Below are 17,168 nucleotides of genomic sequence, written 5' to 3'. Positions count from 1 at the left end.
TCTTGGCTTGTCCTGTGGACCCCCTCCTGGTTCCTTGGACCCGGCCTGCCAGCATCAAATGGATAAAGTGTGATATGTCTACACTATGGAATATTATTCAGTCATAAAAAGGAACAAAGTACTGATACATGCTACAATATGGCTGAAATTTGAAAATACCATGCTAAGTGAAAGAAGCCAGACACAAAAGGGTACCTATTGTATGATTCTATTTATATGAAAGGTCCAGAATAGGCAAATCCAGAGACAGAAACTAGATTAGTGGTAACTGCTACCAGAGTTTGTGGGTTGGGGAATGAGGCATTACTGCTAATGGATATGGGGTTTATAATGGGTACGGGACTAGATAGTGTTGATATTTGTATAACATTGTAATGTACTAAATGCCACTTAGTTGTACATTTTAAAATGAATTGTATTGTATATTTTACGATTAATAAAAAAGGAATCACACCAGTGACATTTCACTATATCAACCCTTTCCATCTGTCTATGATTTGTGAATAGAGCTAGGCTTTGGAATGAAAGGGCAGCCATCTCACCTATAGTTAATGGTTTCTTTTGGTTTCTTTTCTTTTCTTTCTCTTTTATGATTCATTTATTTATTTTAGGGAGGGAGGAGGGGCGGAGGGAGAGGGAGGGGCAGTCTTAAGCAGACTCCACACTGAGCACGGAGCCCAACATGGGACTCGATTTCACAACCCTGAGATCATGACCTGAGCTGAAACCAAGAGTTGGACGCTTAACCAACTACCTCACATAGGCGCCCCTGCAGTTAATGATTTCTATATGTCACATATATAGATATATAATTATAAAAATGCAGTTTATAAATCATTATATAACATGTTTTATATATTAATTATATAATACAGAAATAATTTATATATTTACATATAACATAAAATATATTATTCTATAATATATAGCATATAGTTATATAATAATATGTAATTATATAATAATATATGTATGCTTAGAGGTGGGGGTGGAGGGCCAGGGCTTATATATAAATATTTCAGAGAAATTTCTGTTTCTTCTGTAATCGTCTCCAGAGTTATAGATAAGACACTGCCTTCTTATTTAAGAGTGAAAAATCTGTTGGAAGAGGTCTTAGACTTTCTTTTTAAACTTTCACCATTCCCATCACTGACTTGAGAACTGTGTCTATATGTAGAAAAACCAATAGACTGATTAAAAACAGAAAAGTTTAGATCAAGCCTTAATTTATCTGGACTGCAAGTAATCATGTGGATGGAGTGACAGGAACACACTCAACAGTCCTGCTGTGTTGTGGCTGGCTGTTTATTCTGCTTCCTTATATGGCTCTTGGTTAGAGCTGTTCTCTCATCACTGTTTCTATGCCCCTATAACAAAAGCCCATTCCCTGTTCACACAAGAAGTTTGTGTTTTGTTTCTTGATTTCTTGGTGAACTTTCTTTTTGACAATTACTGCACATTTAGTCAACAGTTTGAGAAACACCTGTTTCCGGGTCGAGGTTGCCTGAGTGTCAGAGGTTATTCATACGTGCTTTGAAACTGGATGTAAGAGAAAATTGGCTGCACACATTCTTGTGGCATGATTTTAGCAGTCTTTTTGTTTCCTCATCTCCTAGATTATCTATTAGAAAAAAATCAAATGGTTGTTCTTGCTGTAGAATCTATAACTAATTTTTTCCTAGACAAAATTATATTGACTGTCACTCGTTGCACTTAAAAAAACCTTCAAAGATAGAGTGATCCTTTAAAAGAATATTTTTATTTATTTATTTTTTTTAAAAGATTTTATTTATTTATTTGACAGAGAGAGAGACAGCGAGAGCAGGAACACAAGCAGGGGGAGTGGGAGGGGGAGAAGCAGGCTTCCTGCGGAGCAGGGAGCCCGATGTGGGACTCGATCCCAGGACCCTGGGATCATGACCTGAGCCGAAGGCAGATGCTTAACGACTGAGCCACCCAGGCGCCCCAAGAATATTTATTTTTATTTAAAAATATGATACATCAAAGTGAAGCAGTTATACTTTAAACAAATAAAACATAAAACCTTTTCTCTGAATTCAGAGGGAGGGCAATTTGCTTTAGTTCACAGTCACTATGGATGCCAAGAATAAGAACTGTTCTCATTTTCTTCCTCTGTGAGCATCAGATATAAAGATGAGAAATTTTAGTTATAAGTGAAGTTTTAGAGTTTTAATTTTATTCAGAAACTAAAGCTTCCTCAGTACAATCCCTTTTCTTCATTTTGTTCTACATCTTGTGGAAGACCTGAATTCAGGGGTGTTCTTACATTTACCAAGTGTTAAAGATTGAATGTTTGTGTCCTCCCCAAATGTTGAAATCCTAACTTCCAATGTGATAGCATTATGACTTGAGGCCTTTGAGAGGTAATTAGGTCATAAGGGTGGAGCCCTCATGAATGAGATTAGTGCTCTTATAAAAGGGACCCCAAAAGAACTCTCTCACTCTCTTTCTACCATGTGAAGATACGAGTCTGCAACCCAGAGGACAGCTCTCACCAGAACGTGACCATGCTGGCACTTCGATCTTAGACTTCCAGTCTCCAGGCTGTGAGAAATAAATTTCTGTCATTTATAAGTCATCCAGTCTATAGCATTTTATTATAGCAGCTTGAATTGATGAATACACCGAATTTGCTTCTTCAGGTCAATTCCAATATAGTTTTAAAAGAATATGTTTTCTCATCCCTCTCTGTAGATTTCTCAATATAATAATTATTCTGTGGATAACTTATTCACTGAGAATTTTGCTTACTTTTCTGTTTACATTCATAATAAAAAATTTCTGACAAAATTTAAAATATTCAACAGAAACCAGCATACTATACAATAATCTGTGTTTAGACTGATATTGAAAATAAAACCAATGCAAATATGGTAGATCTTCATTTTCTAAAGAAATATATCTTTATTGACTTTTTCCATTTTCTTACAAAGCATTTAAAAAATTCATTCTTGAACTTGCATGCTGTTCAATGTTATGATGGTTGCCTCCTTATGAGACTGTCAGTGGAGCTGTAGTAAGTTTCCTTAAGCACCACAGAAAATAATCATTGCTTTGTCCCACTTTTACAGGAAAGAATCCAAGTTTCATTGAATAGAGTATGCTTAGCTCTCTTGAAGAAGACCAGTTTAGTGGATTAATGTCTAATTTACATAAAGTAATAAAGACAAACTTTGAATCTTTACAGATTAAATGCCCACTTTATACCATGGTGTAATTGTTTGAATTATTGGTGAGTGTACAGCATATAGATGTAGATGTACTAGATACGTCTATAAATAAAATAGTGCTTTATGGTATCAGTATTCTTTGGCTGATTTAAATGCCTATTGTGGACTCTTTCAAAAGACTAAAATGAAAATGGCCCCACTATTATTGTCAATCTTAACACTGAGCTTGTGCGGAAGGTTCCTATACTGTTGACTGTTAGCATCTCCAGGTCCACGATATATTCTCTTGGTCCTGATAGCGACTTCACCAGCACAAGCATTGCACTTACAGGACTTGTTTGCTAAAATAAAAGAAAAAAGAGGGAGGGAGAGAATAATTTTTGAATTGGAGTTTCTATTGTGAGTATATCTAGTCCTATAAGAATTAGGGGAAGAATTTTGAGGATAGGATAAAACTCACTACTTAATTCCTTTTTGGTTTCAACCTTTCTTGGTTCTTTTCCCCTTGTCCACACATAGTCATTAGTTCCAAGTTACAGGGACCTGCTTTTTTGATAGTTCTGTGTTTTCTGTTCATCCCTCTCTGTTAATGTTTCTTTTCACTTTTACTGAGTTGTACCAGCCTTTACAGAGACTGTAGTTCAGGTGAGAATCTGATAATTTTTGAACTGGTAAACAAAGTTATCACCTTTCCCTTCTTAGCATTATGCATTTGTTTACATTCTAGTAGGTGAAGAGACATGTAAATAGTTAACTTCAATAGAACATAGCAAATGCTAAGATACATGAGGTTATGTAGGATATGTGTGAAGATACATAAAAGTGAAAAATACAAGGAAAAAGAGAAGGAACCTTGAAGCATTGAGGGGAGGCTTTTGAATGTCTGAGGAGAGTCACCAAAGATAATTGCAAGTTTTATAAAGAAGTATGTTCAGGAGAACTGGATGCAGTTTGATTTTGATGAAGAATGTGATGGGTGCTGGAGAGTAGAGGAAGAGGAGTTGAGGGGCAGGTTAGTAGATGTGTGAATCTGAATGCCAGAGGAAAGCAGGGGTAGAGACAGTGGATTAGGATTTAGCAGTCACTTCAATGGGTGGATATTTAAACCAAGGGAGAGAATGTATATGTGATAACACTGGAGCTGGGAGAGGCCAATATTTAAGGAGTGGGCAGAGAAGAAGCCATTGCGGGAAGCTGAGAAGAAACAGATGATTAAGTGGGAAACAGATGAATGGCTAGCAGTATCCATTAGAGTAGCAAGCAAGGCTGAAGGAGCCTGGAACTGAAAAATGCCCCCTAGAGTTAGCAGTATGGATGTCATTGGTGGCTTTTTTCAGGGCAACTTCAGTAGGGTAATGGGAACAGAAGATAGAAAAGGGTGACTAGGAAGTGAGAATTCAGAGACTGTGTTTATAGGCTGTGTTTTAAGAACCCTGGGTGGGAAGGAGAAGAGAGAGGGGGCAACATCTATAGGGAGGCAAGCTGACTATGTAGGAGGTAGATGGGTATTTGATGGAAGAAGATTCTAGAGGAGATGGAAGGAAGAGTACAGGTAGTGAACTGGCCTCGATTGACAGAAGTGAAACCTCATCTTTGGAAAACTCAAGGGAGAAGGTAAAAAGGAGGACACATGAACCTAAATTTGTAGGGGGTGAGTGGGAAGTTCAGGTAGTTCATATCTGTTGGCCTCAGTGGTTTCGGAAGGGAAGGAGGTGAGGTCACCTACTGAAAAAGAAGGGTCCAAACTGAAAGGATGTCCAGACTGAACTCACCTTCCTCTCAACACTGGCTCCTTCTTCCCTATCTTAATAAATGGCACCACCACCATTTACTGTTGCTCAAGACAGAAACTTATTTTTGGAAGTTACCTTTAGTGCTTCCTTTCCCTCCACCTCTCCATAGCAAATGACTCATCAAGTCATCTAGTTCTTTCTATATCTTCATAAATCTGTCCACTGTTTTTGGACTCACTGCTACCACCATAGTACCCCATTCTCTTGAACTACTAACTGGTCTCTTCTATTCTTGTCCCACTCCAAACCAGGCTCTGCAGTGTAGCCAGGCATCATTTTTTAACATGAAAATCTGATAGCAACTCCTCTACCTGAAACCTTAATATGATCTTTAAGGCATTCTGTGATCTAGGCTCTGCTCATCTCACCAGGCTCCTCTCAAGCCACTCCACCGGCAGCACTTGGGACTTTCAGACCAACTGGACTGCTTTTTATTCTTTCCATTTTCTAGTCTTTAACTGTTAGTCTTCAGCTTAAGTCCACTTCTTTCAGAAGCTTCCAGACCACTCCTATCTTCTTAGCGGTTGACTTGGTAGGCACTCATGAGCACTTGTAACTCCCTATTGTAACATTCAGCATACTTGTGAGCACTTGCTCTGTGTCTTGACCATGAGCTCCACTGGGGCAGGAATTGGCTTAGTTTTATTCACTGTTGTGTCTCCAGGACCCAGCATGGTGCTTGCCGCTTGAAGGTAATAGTAGTACCTTGAAGGCACTAGTTGAATTAATTCATTCATTTAAAAATATTTTTTGAGCACCTGCTAGGTGCCAGGTATATTCCTTGTGCTGAGTATAGAAGAGTGAACCAACAGGTAAAGTCTGCTCTCCTTACACCCACACTGTAGACCACACACATAGACCAATGACTACTATGCAAAGTGGTGATAAGGGCTATGAAGAAAATAGGCTCAATAAGCCATAGATACTGGGTGGCATGGATGGGGAGGATGGTATTCTACCTTCAATTTTATGTACTACTTCTTTACAGTATGTCCACTTTTCTAAGGAAGAGGGTTTTCTCAGTATTCTCCAAAAAGGAATATAAATAAAATTCTATATTCTACGGATCCTTCAAAGATCAGGTCCAGTATCATGACCATCAAGAAACATTCTTTAACTGTTCCAGCCAACATTAATTCTTTGATGTCTTGGACCATGGAATTAAACATAAATTGCTCCTTTCCCACCCCTCATAGATGTTAACTTTTGCCACACGTAATATTTAAAGCTCTTTAAAATAAGGAATTATGTATTACATGCACCTGGCATGGGGCTGAGCATACAGTGGGTGCTTAATTAAGGCCTGATGATTGATTTTTACACATCAAATGCTCTCTACACAAGTGGATTTTCAGTAGAAAAATTTTGTAGGATTTAATCCAAGTACTTCTTGAATTATGTGATAAGAAATAATGTTAAAATGACTTTTTATTTCAAATAGTTTTTGTTTCAAATAACTTAATATTTAACTCTGGGATTAGCAAAATTGCCAATGTTTTATATCATTCATGGAAAAAAAAGATTTTACTTGAGAAAAACACTGTGAGAATTTATATTTGAAAATATCAAGTCGATAAATGCACTGATATGAATCATAAAACTTTTATGGTGCTATGTTTATTGCAAGGAAAATAACATGCTGGAACTTTGCTTAACCGTTTGTTGATTTTACTAGAAATTTTACTTTCTTAAATAATAGCTAAAAGTTCAAAGTGGAAAACTATTTTTAAAAAAGATTTTGAGATGAACTTATTTTATTGCCATGGGTTACAAATAATGTTGTTTGTTTGGACTAGAATTATTAAATTGGTATTATCTGAACCGTGTGAAATTCATTTAAAGTAAACTTCTTACAAATATCTAGTATATCTCAAATTTAAAGCATCAAATGTTAAAGAAGTTTATTCTTAGCTATTAGAAAAAAAGAACAGTAATAAATTTTGGGTTGGATTTTTCTCTTCAGAAGTTGGTCATGAGAAATTAATCATTTCTAATTTACTGGCAAAGAAGCAGAATCACATAATTCTGGAGTTGGAAGGGAACTTAATATATCAAAGAACGGGATAAACATGTAAACATTAAAAATCTGTAAACTTTACCACAAGAATGAATTTCCCAATTTACTTTTCATGTTTTTAAAATGAAATATTGACTTTAAAATTTGATTAAAAATGAAGAGTGCCCAAAGGAGTTTTGAGAAAATTGTAACTGGATGAATAACATACTTAGCATGAAACAGTTACCGGAACCCTGCAAACGGCTTGGTGGGGTGCCATCATTTGCACATGAAGTGGTGAGCCGTATTTAAAATATGTCAGAATTTTCACCTAAAATGAACTTGCTGAGATGTTGTCTGGGGCCTGGAAGGCTGAGGCACTGGAGTCAGGGAGATCTGCTTGGAAGCCCTTGGAAGGATGAGGGGGTACGAAGAGCCAGTTTAAAGGAAGAGAGGCAGGGGCACGTGGAAGCAAAGATATCCGTCAAGAAAGAAATGGCAGAATTCAGAGAAAGATTTCATATAGGCATGAAATAAATGGAAAACACAAAGGTGACCTCACATTATCTGCCTAAATTTTGCAAGAAGGGTACAACTACTGGCACATTTGGTGCAGGGGGTTGGGGTCATTGCTCACGGACTTCCAGTTTTCAATTTTGGTGTGAATGTAAATAATCTTGCAGATGTAACAACAAGGAATTTATGGTTTTTGAAAAGCTCTCCAGAAATTATTTTTTCTATGTACAATTAAATAACTATCACTAACTGGTGGTATCTATTTGGAGTATGTGTGTATGTGTGCATTGACTTGTGTTCTGCTGGTCACACACAACTCCATTAGAGTCTTCAACTTGGTATCTGAGTGACTTTAGAGAAGCTACTAAATCTGAGTCTCACTGTTCTGTAAAAAGGGAGATGAAATATTTAGTATCTATCTGACAGTGTTACCAAGAGGATTAAATGAGATAATGCACACAGGAAGACCTTACACAATGCTTGCACATAAAAACTCCTTAAATGTTAGCTTTCCTTCCAAGTGAATACTGCAAAACCCCAGCAAACTTGCACCTGTCCCAACAGCTACAGCTGCCCTCAGGGTACTACTTACTCTTAGGTAGAACTCTCCATTTTCATTTCCAGATTTAATCCGAAAAGTATTGATGGTGTTGGCATAAATGGTTGTGGCCTGTATCTGGAAGATGTCTGATGGCACAGACCTATCGGATCGGATGCTCATGTACTTGTAGACTATAGACTGGGGAAGTTCCCGGCACACCGCACTTGAGACTGGGCAAACACATCGGCTGCAGAAAAAACCAAAAGTATTTCCCAGTTTAGCGTGGGAAGACCAGAAGGTTCTCACTTTCAAAAGCTCTGATTTTTCTTACTTCTCTGATGTTAGAACATAGGGATCTTGACAAGGATTTCGTGGGTAACAACGGAAGCCGCCATGATAATTCCAACACATTTCATCTTCCCGACATTCATTTGTGGTCTCACACTCATTTATATCTGTAAACACATAGGGTCAAAGAATTTACCGATCTAAGTAAATCATATAACACTTCATAGCTTCACTTCTTGTGCTGTGCTTCCTCTGGACAGTGTAACCCACTGTCCAGAGCATCAAGTCTCCACCCTCATGCCTTGCTTACCAAAACCACACCGCTAGGCTTTACCTTTCTTGGAAGCTCCTGAGTCAGTCAAATGCCCTCTCCGTTCGTTTTGCTTGCTGCTTTCCCAGCCTAGAATGCTGGGAAAAATCCCATCTAACCAGCACACTTCAAGGCCAAACTGAGATGCCTCTTCCTTCCTGCAGCCTTCTAACCCTCCAGGCAGAATTTATTCTGCTTCTAATCTTCCAGTGCATTATCCATCTCTTATTTAGTTCCATTTTATTTTATTATTACTATTGCCATATCTATATTCTTAACTAAATTACAATCTCCCTGAGGGCAAGAATTGGTGTCTTTCACTTTTATATAAGCACAGTCAATGGCTAACGTTTGGCTTTGAATTCAACAGATGAACGAACAATAGGTGCTTGATAAAAATATCATAAAATGACACATACTAATCTGTCTGGAATGACTCAGCTACATCTGTCCTCAATTAAATGCAATGAACTCAGGTCCTACTCAGCCTTGTGTCTAAAAGCACATTAAACTTAGCCCAGATCCCCATACAACCTGAATCTATCTGGATGTGTTCCACCTTGGGTGGCATAGCTATTTGGAGACTGTGTGGAAGAAGGGGAATTAAAGCAGGGGCTGTGATGAGAGGCAAGCTAGGAAAAGACAGTGTGAGGAAGCCAGAAGGGCAGAGAGTCCCAGAAAAAGAGTACTGTGAGAAGGCGAGGCTGGACAAGGACTGGTTTTGGATTTGGGAATTAGGAGCCTCCAGATGACATCTGAGAGAACACTTCCACTAGAGAGCCATTATATTTACTACTAGAACAACAACAATGAAAATTCTATTAATATTCACATCCCTAGCTATGTCTACCTCCCTTTACATTTGAATAATGATTTCTATTTTATCCATTATAAGCCTTTTCTGAATCCTTCTGCCTCATAACCAGACACTTTCATTCATTAATTTACCCCTTCCATAAGTAATTTACTGAATCCCTGCTACAAGCCAGAAATGGGTGAGTTGCTGGGGTTTAATCTGTTTTTCCTATCAGAATTCTCACACCCCATGTTCTTTGGGGGGGCTTTATTGCTCTCTGCTTTGCATTACTGAAATCTGCATGTTTGTCTTAACCCCTCTATTAGCTTATAAACCCCATTAGAGCAGGACTATAGTATTCATCTTTATATCCCTTTATCACCTAGCATTAATGCACTCAGGGGCACCTGGCTTTTAAGAAATATTAAAATGAACTAAGTTGCTCTTCACACAAATCATGTAGACATAGATGAGAAAGATATTATCTCTACTTGACTTGGAGGAAAAACAAATAAAGGTTAAGTAAGCGGCTCAAGTTCATACAGGTAGTGACAGGCATGTTTACACTGTAAGGCACTACACATCCTCTAAATGAGAATAATTCCATGACTTGTCCTTGGAGGTAAAAAATTTTCTTTTAGCTTCCAAACTGGTCAAAGCTATCTGGAACCCAAGGGGAGACTGGAAAATTTCCACGAGTTTCCAAGAGTCAGTTATACAAAGTATCTTCTTTTGGACTGGCTATGGCTAAAGAAAGAATTTAGATCCCTTGGAAGAAATCATAATTGACTTGTCCTTTCAATATTCTTCACTTCTCTGAAAAATAAAGATGCTATTAGCTACAAGGAGAACTAAGACTGGTTTGTTATATGGATACCAAAAATGGCAAAAGGAAACTTTATGTAATAATTTCATTTATTACTTCCATTAACTTAGAGCCTAGCATAATCAATATCTTAATCATTCCAGAATGTTTTTCAGGAATTATTAATAGTATTAAAATATTTGATGAATGTGTGTCTGTGTGTATATGTATTCTCTCTCTGTCTCTGTTTCTCTGTCTGTCTCCTCTGTGGCCTCCTCCACCCCACCCAAACACACAACAGAGTTTTCATTTTTGCAAGGTTGTGGAAATGAGAACAGTTATTTCATCCTCAAAATAAGCCTTTTGGGTCAAGGTAAGAATCCATACTCTTTTGGTTTTACTTTAGTCTATAGATGAGGTTGGGAAGAGATGACTTTAATGGAGAAAACCGATTGCTTTGTACCTTAAAAGAATGTTAAGTCTCTCTCATAAAAAATGTTTTGGCTTAACCAAACATTCTGGAGCTGCATATCTTCAAGATATAACACTCATGAATCCCTTATTTGCAATTCCAGTATATTTTTCACCTTTAATTGTAACAGATATGTTTCCATATACATAGAGTAGGCAGGTAAGATTCCACTGTATGTCAATTTACTTCTGTCCTTTGCTGAGTACCAAATCCATTTATGATCAAAAACACATAGACATTTATTTGAAGGACTCTAGGGAAATTGGTTAAGATATCCCACTGGCTAACATCTTCCTTCCTCCATGTAATATTCATGTTAAAAGTCTCAGGCTTCAGAAAGTAAAACCATCAGAATGCAATGTTTTTCCACAATTAACATTAGAGCCTCTAGGAACTTGGAAAGGGGTATAAAGGTGTTCATTGTGCAATGAATGGCATTCTGATTACGCTCATACTTAGTGGTTGGAGTCTAGTTGAATGATCATATGCATCCTATAAAATCCCAGGTCCTGGGTGTTCCTCTGAGTTAATATTCTCCTGTAAAATCATGATATAGACTGCAAATCCCTAGTGTCTCCTTTCCTTGATTTTTTTCCTTTCTTAAAAGATTTTACTGCCCTTGTATGTCCTTTCTTAGTTCTGATTAAAGAGGACTATCTCGGACAGATTTGCTACTAGTCACTTACATCGCTAAGTAAATTTTATGAAAACATCTTGGATTGTAAGCCTTTTTAGTTTACAAATAATTTTTATGTGTGTCATCTCATTTCATGCTCACAACTCCCTTTTCCAAATGAGAAAGCTGAGGCTTGGAGACGTTTGATAATCTGTTCAAGACTGTACAGAGAGAAGGCAGTACAGCTAGGACTCAAACAAATTTTCTGTCTTCAAGTTCAGTCATTTTTTCCCCACTCCTTCACTACTTTATGTAAACTTTGTCTATACTAGCTTTTCTAGGATTATCTATACTTATAGTTTCTATCTGAGCAGACTTTTCCCTGTTAAAGAAATTTGAAACTACATGTAGCATTGGAGGTGTGTAGGTATGAAGATCACCTGAGTTTATTTTAAAACTGGACCCTAGGATATTAGCTATTTTGGGATCAATGGGTTTTTTTGCTGAAGAATTCAAGCACATTTTAATACACATGGGGCTGATTTTATCAGCACCTAAATTACTGCCCAATTCATAATCCTGGTATTTTAGAGGATATGAGACTGGTTTAAGGTTTGCCTAACCCACATATTAAGTTTATTCTCGAGACTCAAACTCATGGCGAAATATTTTAATAATTGAATCTTTTGGGGCAAGTGATTAGAAGATGTATATCATAGAGATTATGTAGGCTATATAGAAGAGATATCATTATTTTATTAAAATTATTTATATCTTAAGAAAGAAAAACAATTACTTTAAGTTTTAAAAAAGTCAGTGTTAACTGAATAATACCCTTTTAATGAGATGTGCATATTGCATGATGAACAAGGGAAAAAAGAGCTCAGATTTTATTCAAGAGGGAAAAAATGAAAGTCTATGGTAGAGGATCCTGTAACTTTCTCCCTGCTATTTTTCTGGTTAAAAATGAACACTTAACAGATACGAAAACAATAAACTCACCCTGACAGGTTCTACTTCTCACCACTTGGTATCCCTGGGGGCACATACACGAGAATTTCCCAGGTTCATTGACACATTGATACTGACACAGGTAGCTTGAGGTTCTGCATTCATCAATGTCTGTTGAATCAGACAAGAGCAGGGACACAGAGTTGAAAAACTTTCAGGTCACTGCTTCGGTAATATTTTTAAAGGTAAGGTAAGAGAGTAAAAATGCTGCAAACTCTAAAACAGAAATATAATACTTTGTAAGAAGCTCAGGGGAACATTCTACAATATCAGCTCATTTCCTCTAGAACTTCACCACACAAAGAGTTTTTCTTACCATCAGTTTACCTCAATCATTGCTGAGAGTTTGGTGAATCTCAGACCTAACCATACCGACTGAGCAGACTGAATGAATTGGGAATTCAGGGGAAGAATGCTTTGCATTTCTCAATGGTGATGTCCTTATAGTTTGCTCAGAAGGGCAGAGGCAGCTCTCCAGAGCCAGCCCCTTTTGGTTTTGAGCATAGTGGCATGATATGAGGTCTCTTTGGGTGGGTTATGACCTTTGTGGCCCCAAGTAAAGCTGGGAGGCCCCAAGTGTCAATGGCATTCCCCTCAGGATGTCTTATGCCTTCTGAATTGCACAGTGGAACATGCATGGGCAATGGACTCTGAAGGTCATCCTTCCAATTAAATGGCCCTCTTTTTACTCATGTGGAAAGTGAAACCCAGGCAACTTAAGAAATGTGTCCAGTGGAAAGTTACAAATAAATTGAATGCATAACATAAAAAAAAAAAAGAAATGTGTCCAAATCACACAGTGGTGGGAAAAAGACTAGAGAACAGGTCTCTTGGTCTATATTCTAATGTTTCTGACATGTGATTAGCTCTCTTCAAAATTTAAATGTGCATACAAGTCACCTGGGATTCTTGTTAAATGCAGCATCTGACTCAGAGGTCTGGTCTGGGGCCTGAGATCTGTATTTCTCCCAAGTAGAGACAAGGAGGTGTCATTGCTGCTGGCCATCAGATCACTTTGGGAAGCAAGACACTAGAACACTCCTTCTAATTATTAGACCCAGTCTTAATCTAATATTTCAGTTATTTTGTTCCTTCTCCTTTCTCTTGATAACATACTAAAAAGCCAATGTTATAATTGAACTTAATTAACTGGATTTTAAAATAAAATTCCCATGGTTAAAAATTTGTTTTCATAAACAGACATAATTGGATAAAGCAACAGCAATTATTCAGACTGAACTGTTATTACAAATTATTGGAAAATATTTTACCTTCACAGTTGAGCCTGTCACTGCTCAGCTCATATCCTTGATTGCACTGACAGATGAATGAACCGAGAATATTGTAGCATTGCTGAGCACATTGATTGCTAGCGTCACATTCATTTATATCTGAGAGGAAACATTATATATATTTATATATCTATGTCTTAAAACATATCCTTGCTCTTTTGTACCTATGCCATTTAATGATAAGTGAATGATTCCCGGGTTGGATTCTTTGCCCTGCAGAAGCTCACTGGAGAACATCCATTCAGGTTTCATATTTGTTGGAATAACTTCAAACGTCTGTCATGCACTTCTTTTAGAAATACCAGAATATTTCTTTCTGGGAATGACAGTTTTGTGTTTGATGAATTTTTCCAAAAGAATTTAATGATTCTAATAAATATACATTCCAGTATCTATTTTCTTTTATTGTTGTTCAGATGCAAAGTGCCAAGTCCATAAATAATTGATATAAGACATTCATACTGATACGGTCTCTCAGCATGCTGTGGTGAAGATTTATCTGTGCTATTTATTACTTTTTAAATGGGTTCTGTTAAATTCCATTACAATTATAACATAAGCCTTTGAGACCCATACAGAGTTTTGCAATGCTTTAAGGCACTGAAAATATTGTGAAAAGGCATTTTTCCTGCACTAGATTCTTTCCATGTCATGCCAATCTTAAGATTGTGTGCCATGACACTGCATTCTGAAAGGGGAAAAGAAGCATGTAAAAATCAGATGCACTTTCAGTGGAATTTTATGTACTTGAACTTACAGCATTGGCACCTTCAGCATTTATATCACACATTGTTGACTCACTGGTGTGTGTATATCGATTGATCTGTAGTTTTTTGTATCTTTGATACACCCACAGAGGAGAAGTAAAACCAAGGTTAACAAAGTTTTCCATTCACATCTTGATGTGTTTTAAGAAACAGATTAGTTATTGTCTTTTCAGCTTTATGCAGGGAAGATAATGCCAGTTCACTCAAGAGCACAGAAAACTGGAAATACTGCAACATGCCCTGATGTTTGTTTTGAAGACAGAAATCCATCAGTGTGGCAGTTTCCCCAAATCTTACCTACACAGGTATAGTTGTTTGCGGCCAACTGAAACCCAGGACTGCACTGGCAATAAAATGATCCCGGTGTATTCACGCATCTTTGGTGGCAATATGGAGGGATGGTGCATTCATCTATGTCTGGGTTATCAGGCACACAAAGAGAACCACATTATTGACTATCCATAGTTGTTAGCTCTTTAGTTCTCAGCAGAACATTATCTAGAAAACCTAGCTGGAGAAAAATCTCATTTTAAAAGTAATCCTCTCTCTCTTTTTAAATTAGGGTTTATTTTTTTAAAAAATATACTTTGGTTTGCATTCTGCAGTTGAGTGAGATGTTAAAAATAAAGACTCCATAAGGCTGGTTGAGTGGGTTGAGATTTAAAGACCGAAAAGCAATGAAGACTATTTCACATATATATGAGAATACATATGTCAGTTCCGGGATCTAAAAGATTATCTGTAAGGACAGAAGTAAAAAAGGGCTATGGAAGAATCGACTGATGTAACATAAAACTAAGAGAAAGGAGGCGTGGTCTGTTGCTCGGCTGATGACGTTGGCCAAGTCACATAAATGTTTGGCATCTTGGTTTTTTCTTTTGTAAAATGTGGATGGTAATGCTTGCTATGTGTATCTTACGAAGTTTCTGTGAGAACCAAATGAAAGAACACTGTGGAAGGAGTAGGATGCTGAACAAATTACCTCTTGAGAGTACCCTCTGACACTCCGATGAAGTGTTCCAGGCTGTGTTCTTCTCAGATAAATATTTCCCACAATAAAATGGTCAGTTGAGAACTTGCGGGGTAGGATTAATTAACATCTTAGAAGGATAATAAAATTTCATTAACTCTACACTTTGTGACAACTCTAACATGGCGTGTGTAATTTAAAATAACAGTTATGCATGTAAATGTTAAGACTGTAGTGACACTAACTTATGGTAAAAAATGAAAAGAAAACAAGACTTTATACTGAGTTCTTCTGAATAAAACTGTGCGAGGCAGTATGCTCAAGTGGCCTCAGGATAACCTGAGATGAATCTTTGTTCTGGCACTTACTAGCATGGTCTTAACCTCTCAGAGCTTCCATTTCCTCTTCTGTAAGCGATAATACAACAACGTGGTAGACTTGTTGGGAGGATAACATGAAATTATACAGGCAAACTTCCTTGCAAAAAAAACAGGTAAAAGTAAATGGCAGCTATTAATAATAGGCTGCAAGATAGATTTGATTTCACTTGAATATTGAAATAAAAGGTAATGACATTGACATGGCTTTCCACCTCCTTTATTGAGGTGTCTGCTCAAATGCTACCTCAGGGAGGCCATCTCTGTCCATCTATATAAAATGGCTTCTGCTGTCCCATCTGTCCCTTTTTCTGCTTTATATTTCTTTGTAGCCATTGACACTCCTTCACATTGTGTTATGTGTTTATTTGCTTCTTATCTATCTCCCTCACTATAATGCACGGTAAATAAGACCTGTTTCCTCTTCGGTGAAGGTAGAATATTTTTTGTCTGTTCACTGCTTTGTGCTTAATACCTGGAACAGGGTCTGGCATAGTAGGTACTTGATAAACATTAGTTGAATGAGTGTAGACTTTATACTAATTAAGAGCAATTTTAGCATAGTTCTTCCTAGTACACCATATTATAGCCAGGTGCCCAGTATTCACAGCTAATTTGTATAAATGGTCCCTTCTAATAGCTCCATGAGGGACGTGATTCTGTAAAATGTGTTTGTTCACCATGAAGGCCCAGCACTTAGAACAGTATCTGGTACATAGTCAGCCCTCAGTAAATACTTGATGAATAAACGATGCATGTCTTTGCAACCAGTGAACATCCATTGAATCATTGTTATTTGCAAGCATTGTGTTTGGCACTACAGTTTTATAATGATCATAAATACATACAGTATACCCTGTCTGGACAGCATGGACAAAAGGCATGAGAACATATTATTGCATGGAATGGTAAGATCAACAGTAGAAAGCTGTACAAGGGACAGAAAGAGCCCATTCTACTCAAGGTGTGACCTGCTGACCACTGTTGGTCCATGGACTATTTGGACCAGTCTGCAACAAATAAGTACAGAAATTGAGAAAAATTGAGAATATGTGTTTAGGAATAGCAATTTGTGTTACCACAACATTTTTTAATTGTACTTTATAGTAGTATCAATCTGCAACAGACTAGAAATTTACAAAAAAAAAAAAAGACTCATCAAGGTTTGAGAAGTAGTGACATAGCGGAGGGAGTAACTAATCATGTCTAGGTAAATCATGGAAGACTTCCCAGATGAAGTGACCCTGAGCTGGGATTTGGAAACTGAATAGGAGTTTGCCAGGGCTGCATGTTCCTGGTGCTGAAAGAGCTTATGTAGAGGCACTAAAGTGTGACACTGTGTGATGTATGTGGGGAAATGTAACCAGTGAACAAGGCTGAAGTGTAATATTTTGGGGGGAGAAGGGTGTTGATACAACAGAGCTGGG

General features: G+C 37.4%; 1 protein-coding gene and 1 long non-coding RNA gene across 6 annotated transcripts in view; one reads left to right on the top strand and one right to left on the bottom strand.

The window, feature by feature from the left end:
* LOC113937063 overlaps nucleotides 1-17,168 on the top strand; it is a 447,938-nt gene that overhangs the window by 202,493 nt on the left and 228,277 nt on the right. The window lies entirely within an intron of this gene.
* EFEMP1 (EGF containing fibulin extracellular matrix protein 1) overlaps nucleotides 2,600-17,168 on the bottom strand; it is a 59,675-nt gene continuing 45,106 nt past the window's right edge. For all 3 annotated transcript variants that reach the window (XM_027620735.1, XM_027620733.1, XM_027620734.1), the window contains 6 exons: nucleotides 14,692-14,811; nucleotides 13,607-13,726; nucleotides 12,327-12,446; nucleotides 8,369-8,492; nucleotides 8,089-8,284; nucleotides 2,600-3,532 (listed from right to left, as the gene is read on the bottom strand). In XM_027620735.1, the coding sequence (XP_027476536.1) occupies nucleotides 3,371-3,532; nucleotides 8,089-8,284; nucleotides 8,369-8,492; nucleotides 12,327-12,446; nucleotides 13,607-13,726; nucleotides 14,692-14,811 (842 nt within the window). In that variant the 3' untranslated portion in view covers nucleotides 2,600-3,370. The remainder of the gene's footprint in view (nucleotides 3,533-8,088; nucleotides 8,285-8,368; nucleotides 8,493-12,326; nucleotides 12,447-13,606; nucleotides 13,727-14,691; nucleotides 14,812-17,168) is intronic.

Source organism: Zalophus californianus, chromosome 8 (assembly GCF_009762305.2).
Source record: "Zalophus californianus isolate mZalCal1 chromosome 8, mZalCal1.pri.v2, whole genome shotgun sequence".
Classification (NCBI taxonomy): Eukaryota; Metazoa; Chordata; class Mammalia; order Carnivora; family Otariidae; genus Zalophus; species Zalophus californianus.
This window is presented reverse-complemented; position numbering and strand designations above follow the sequence as displayed.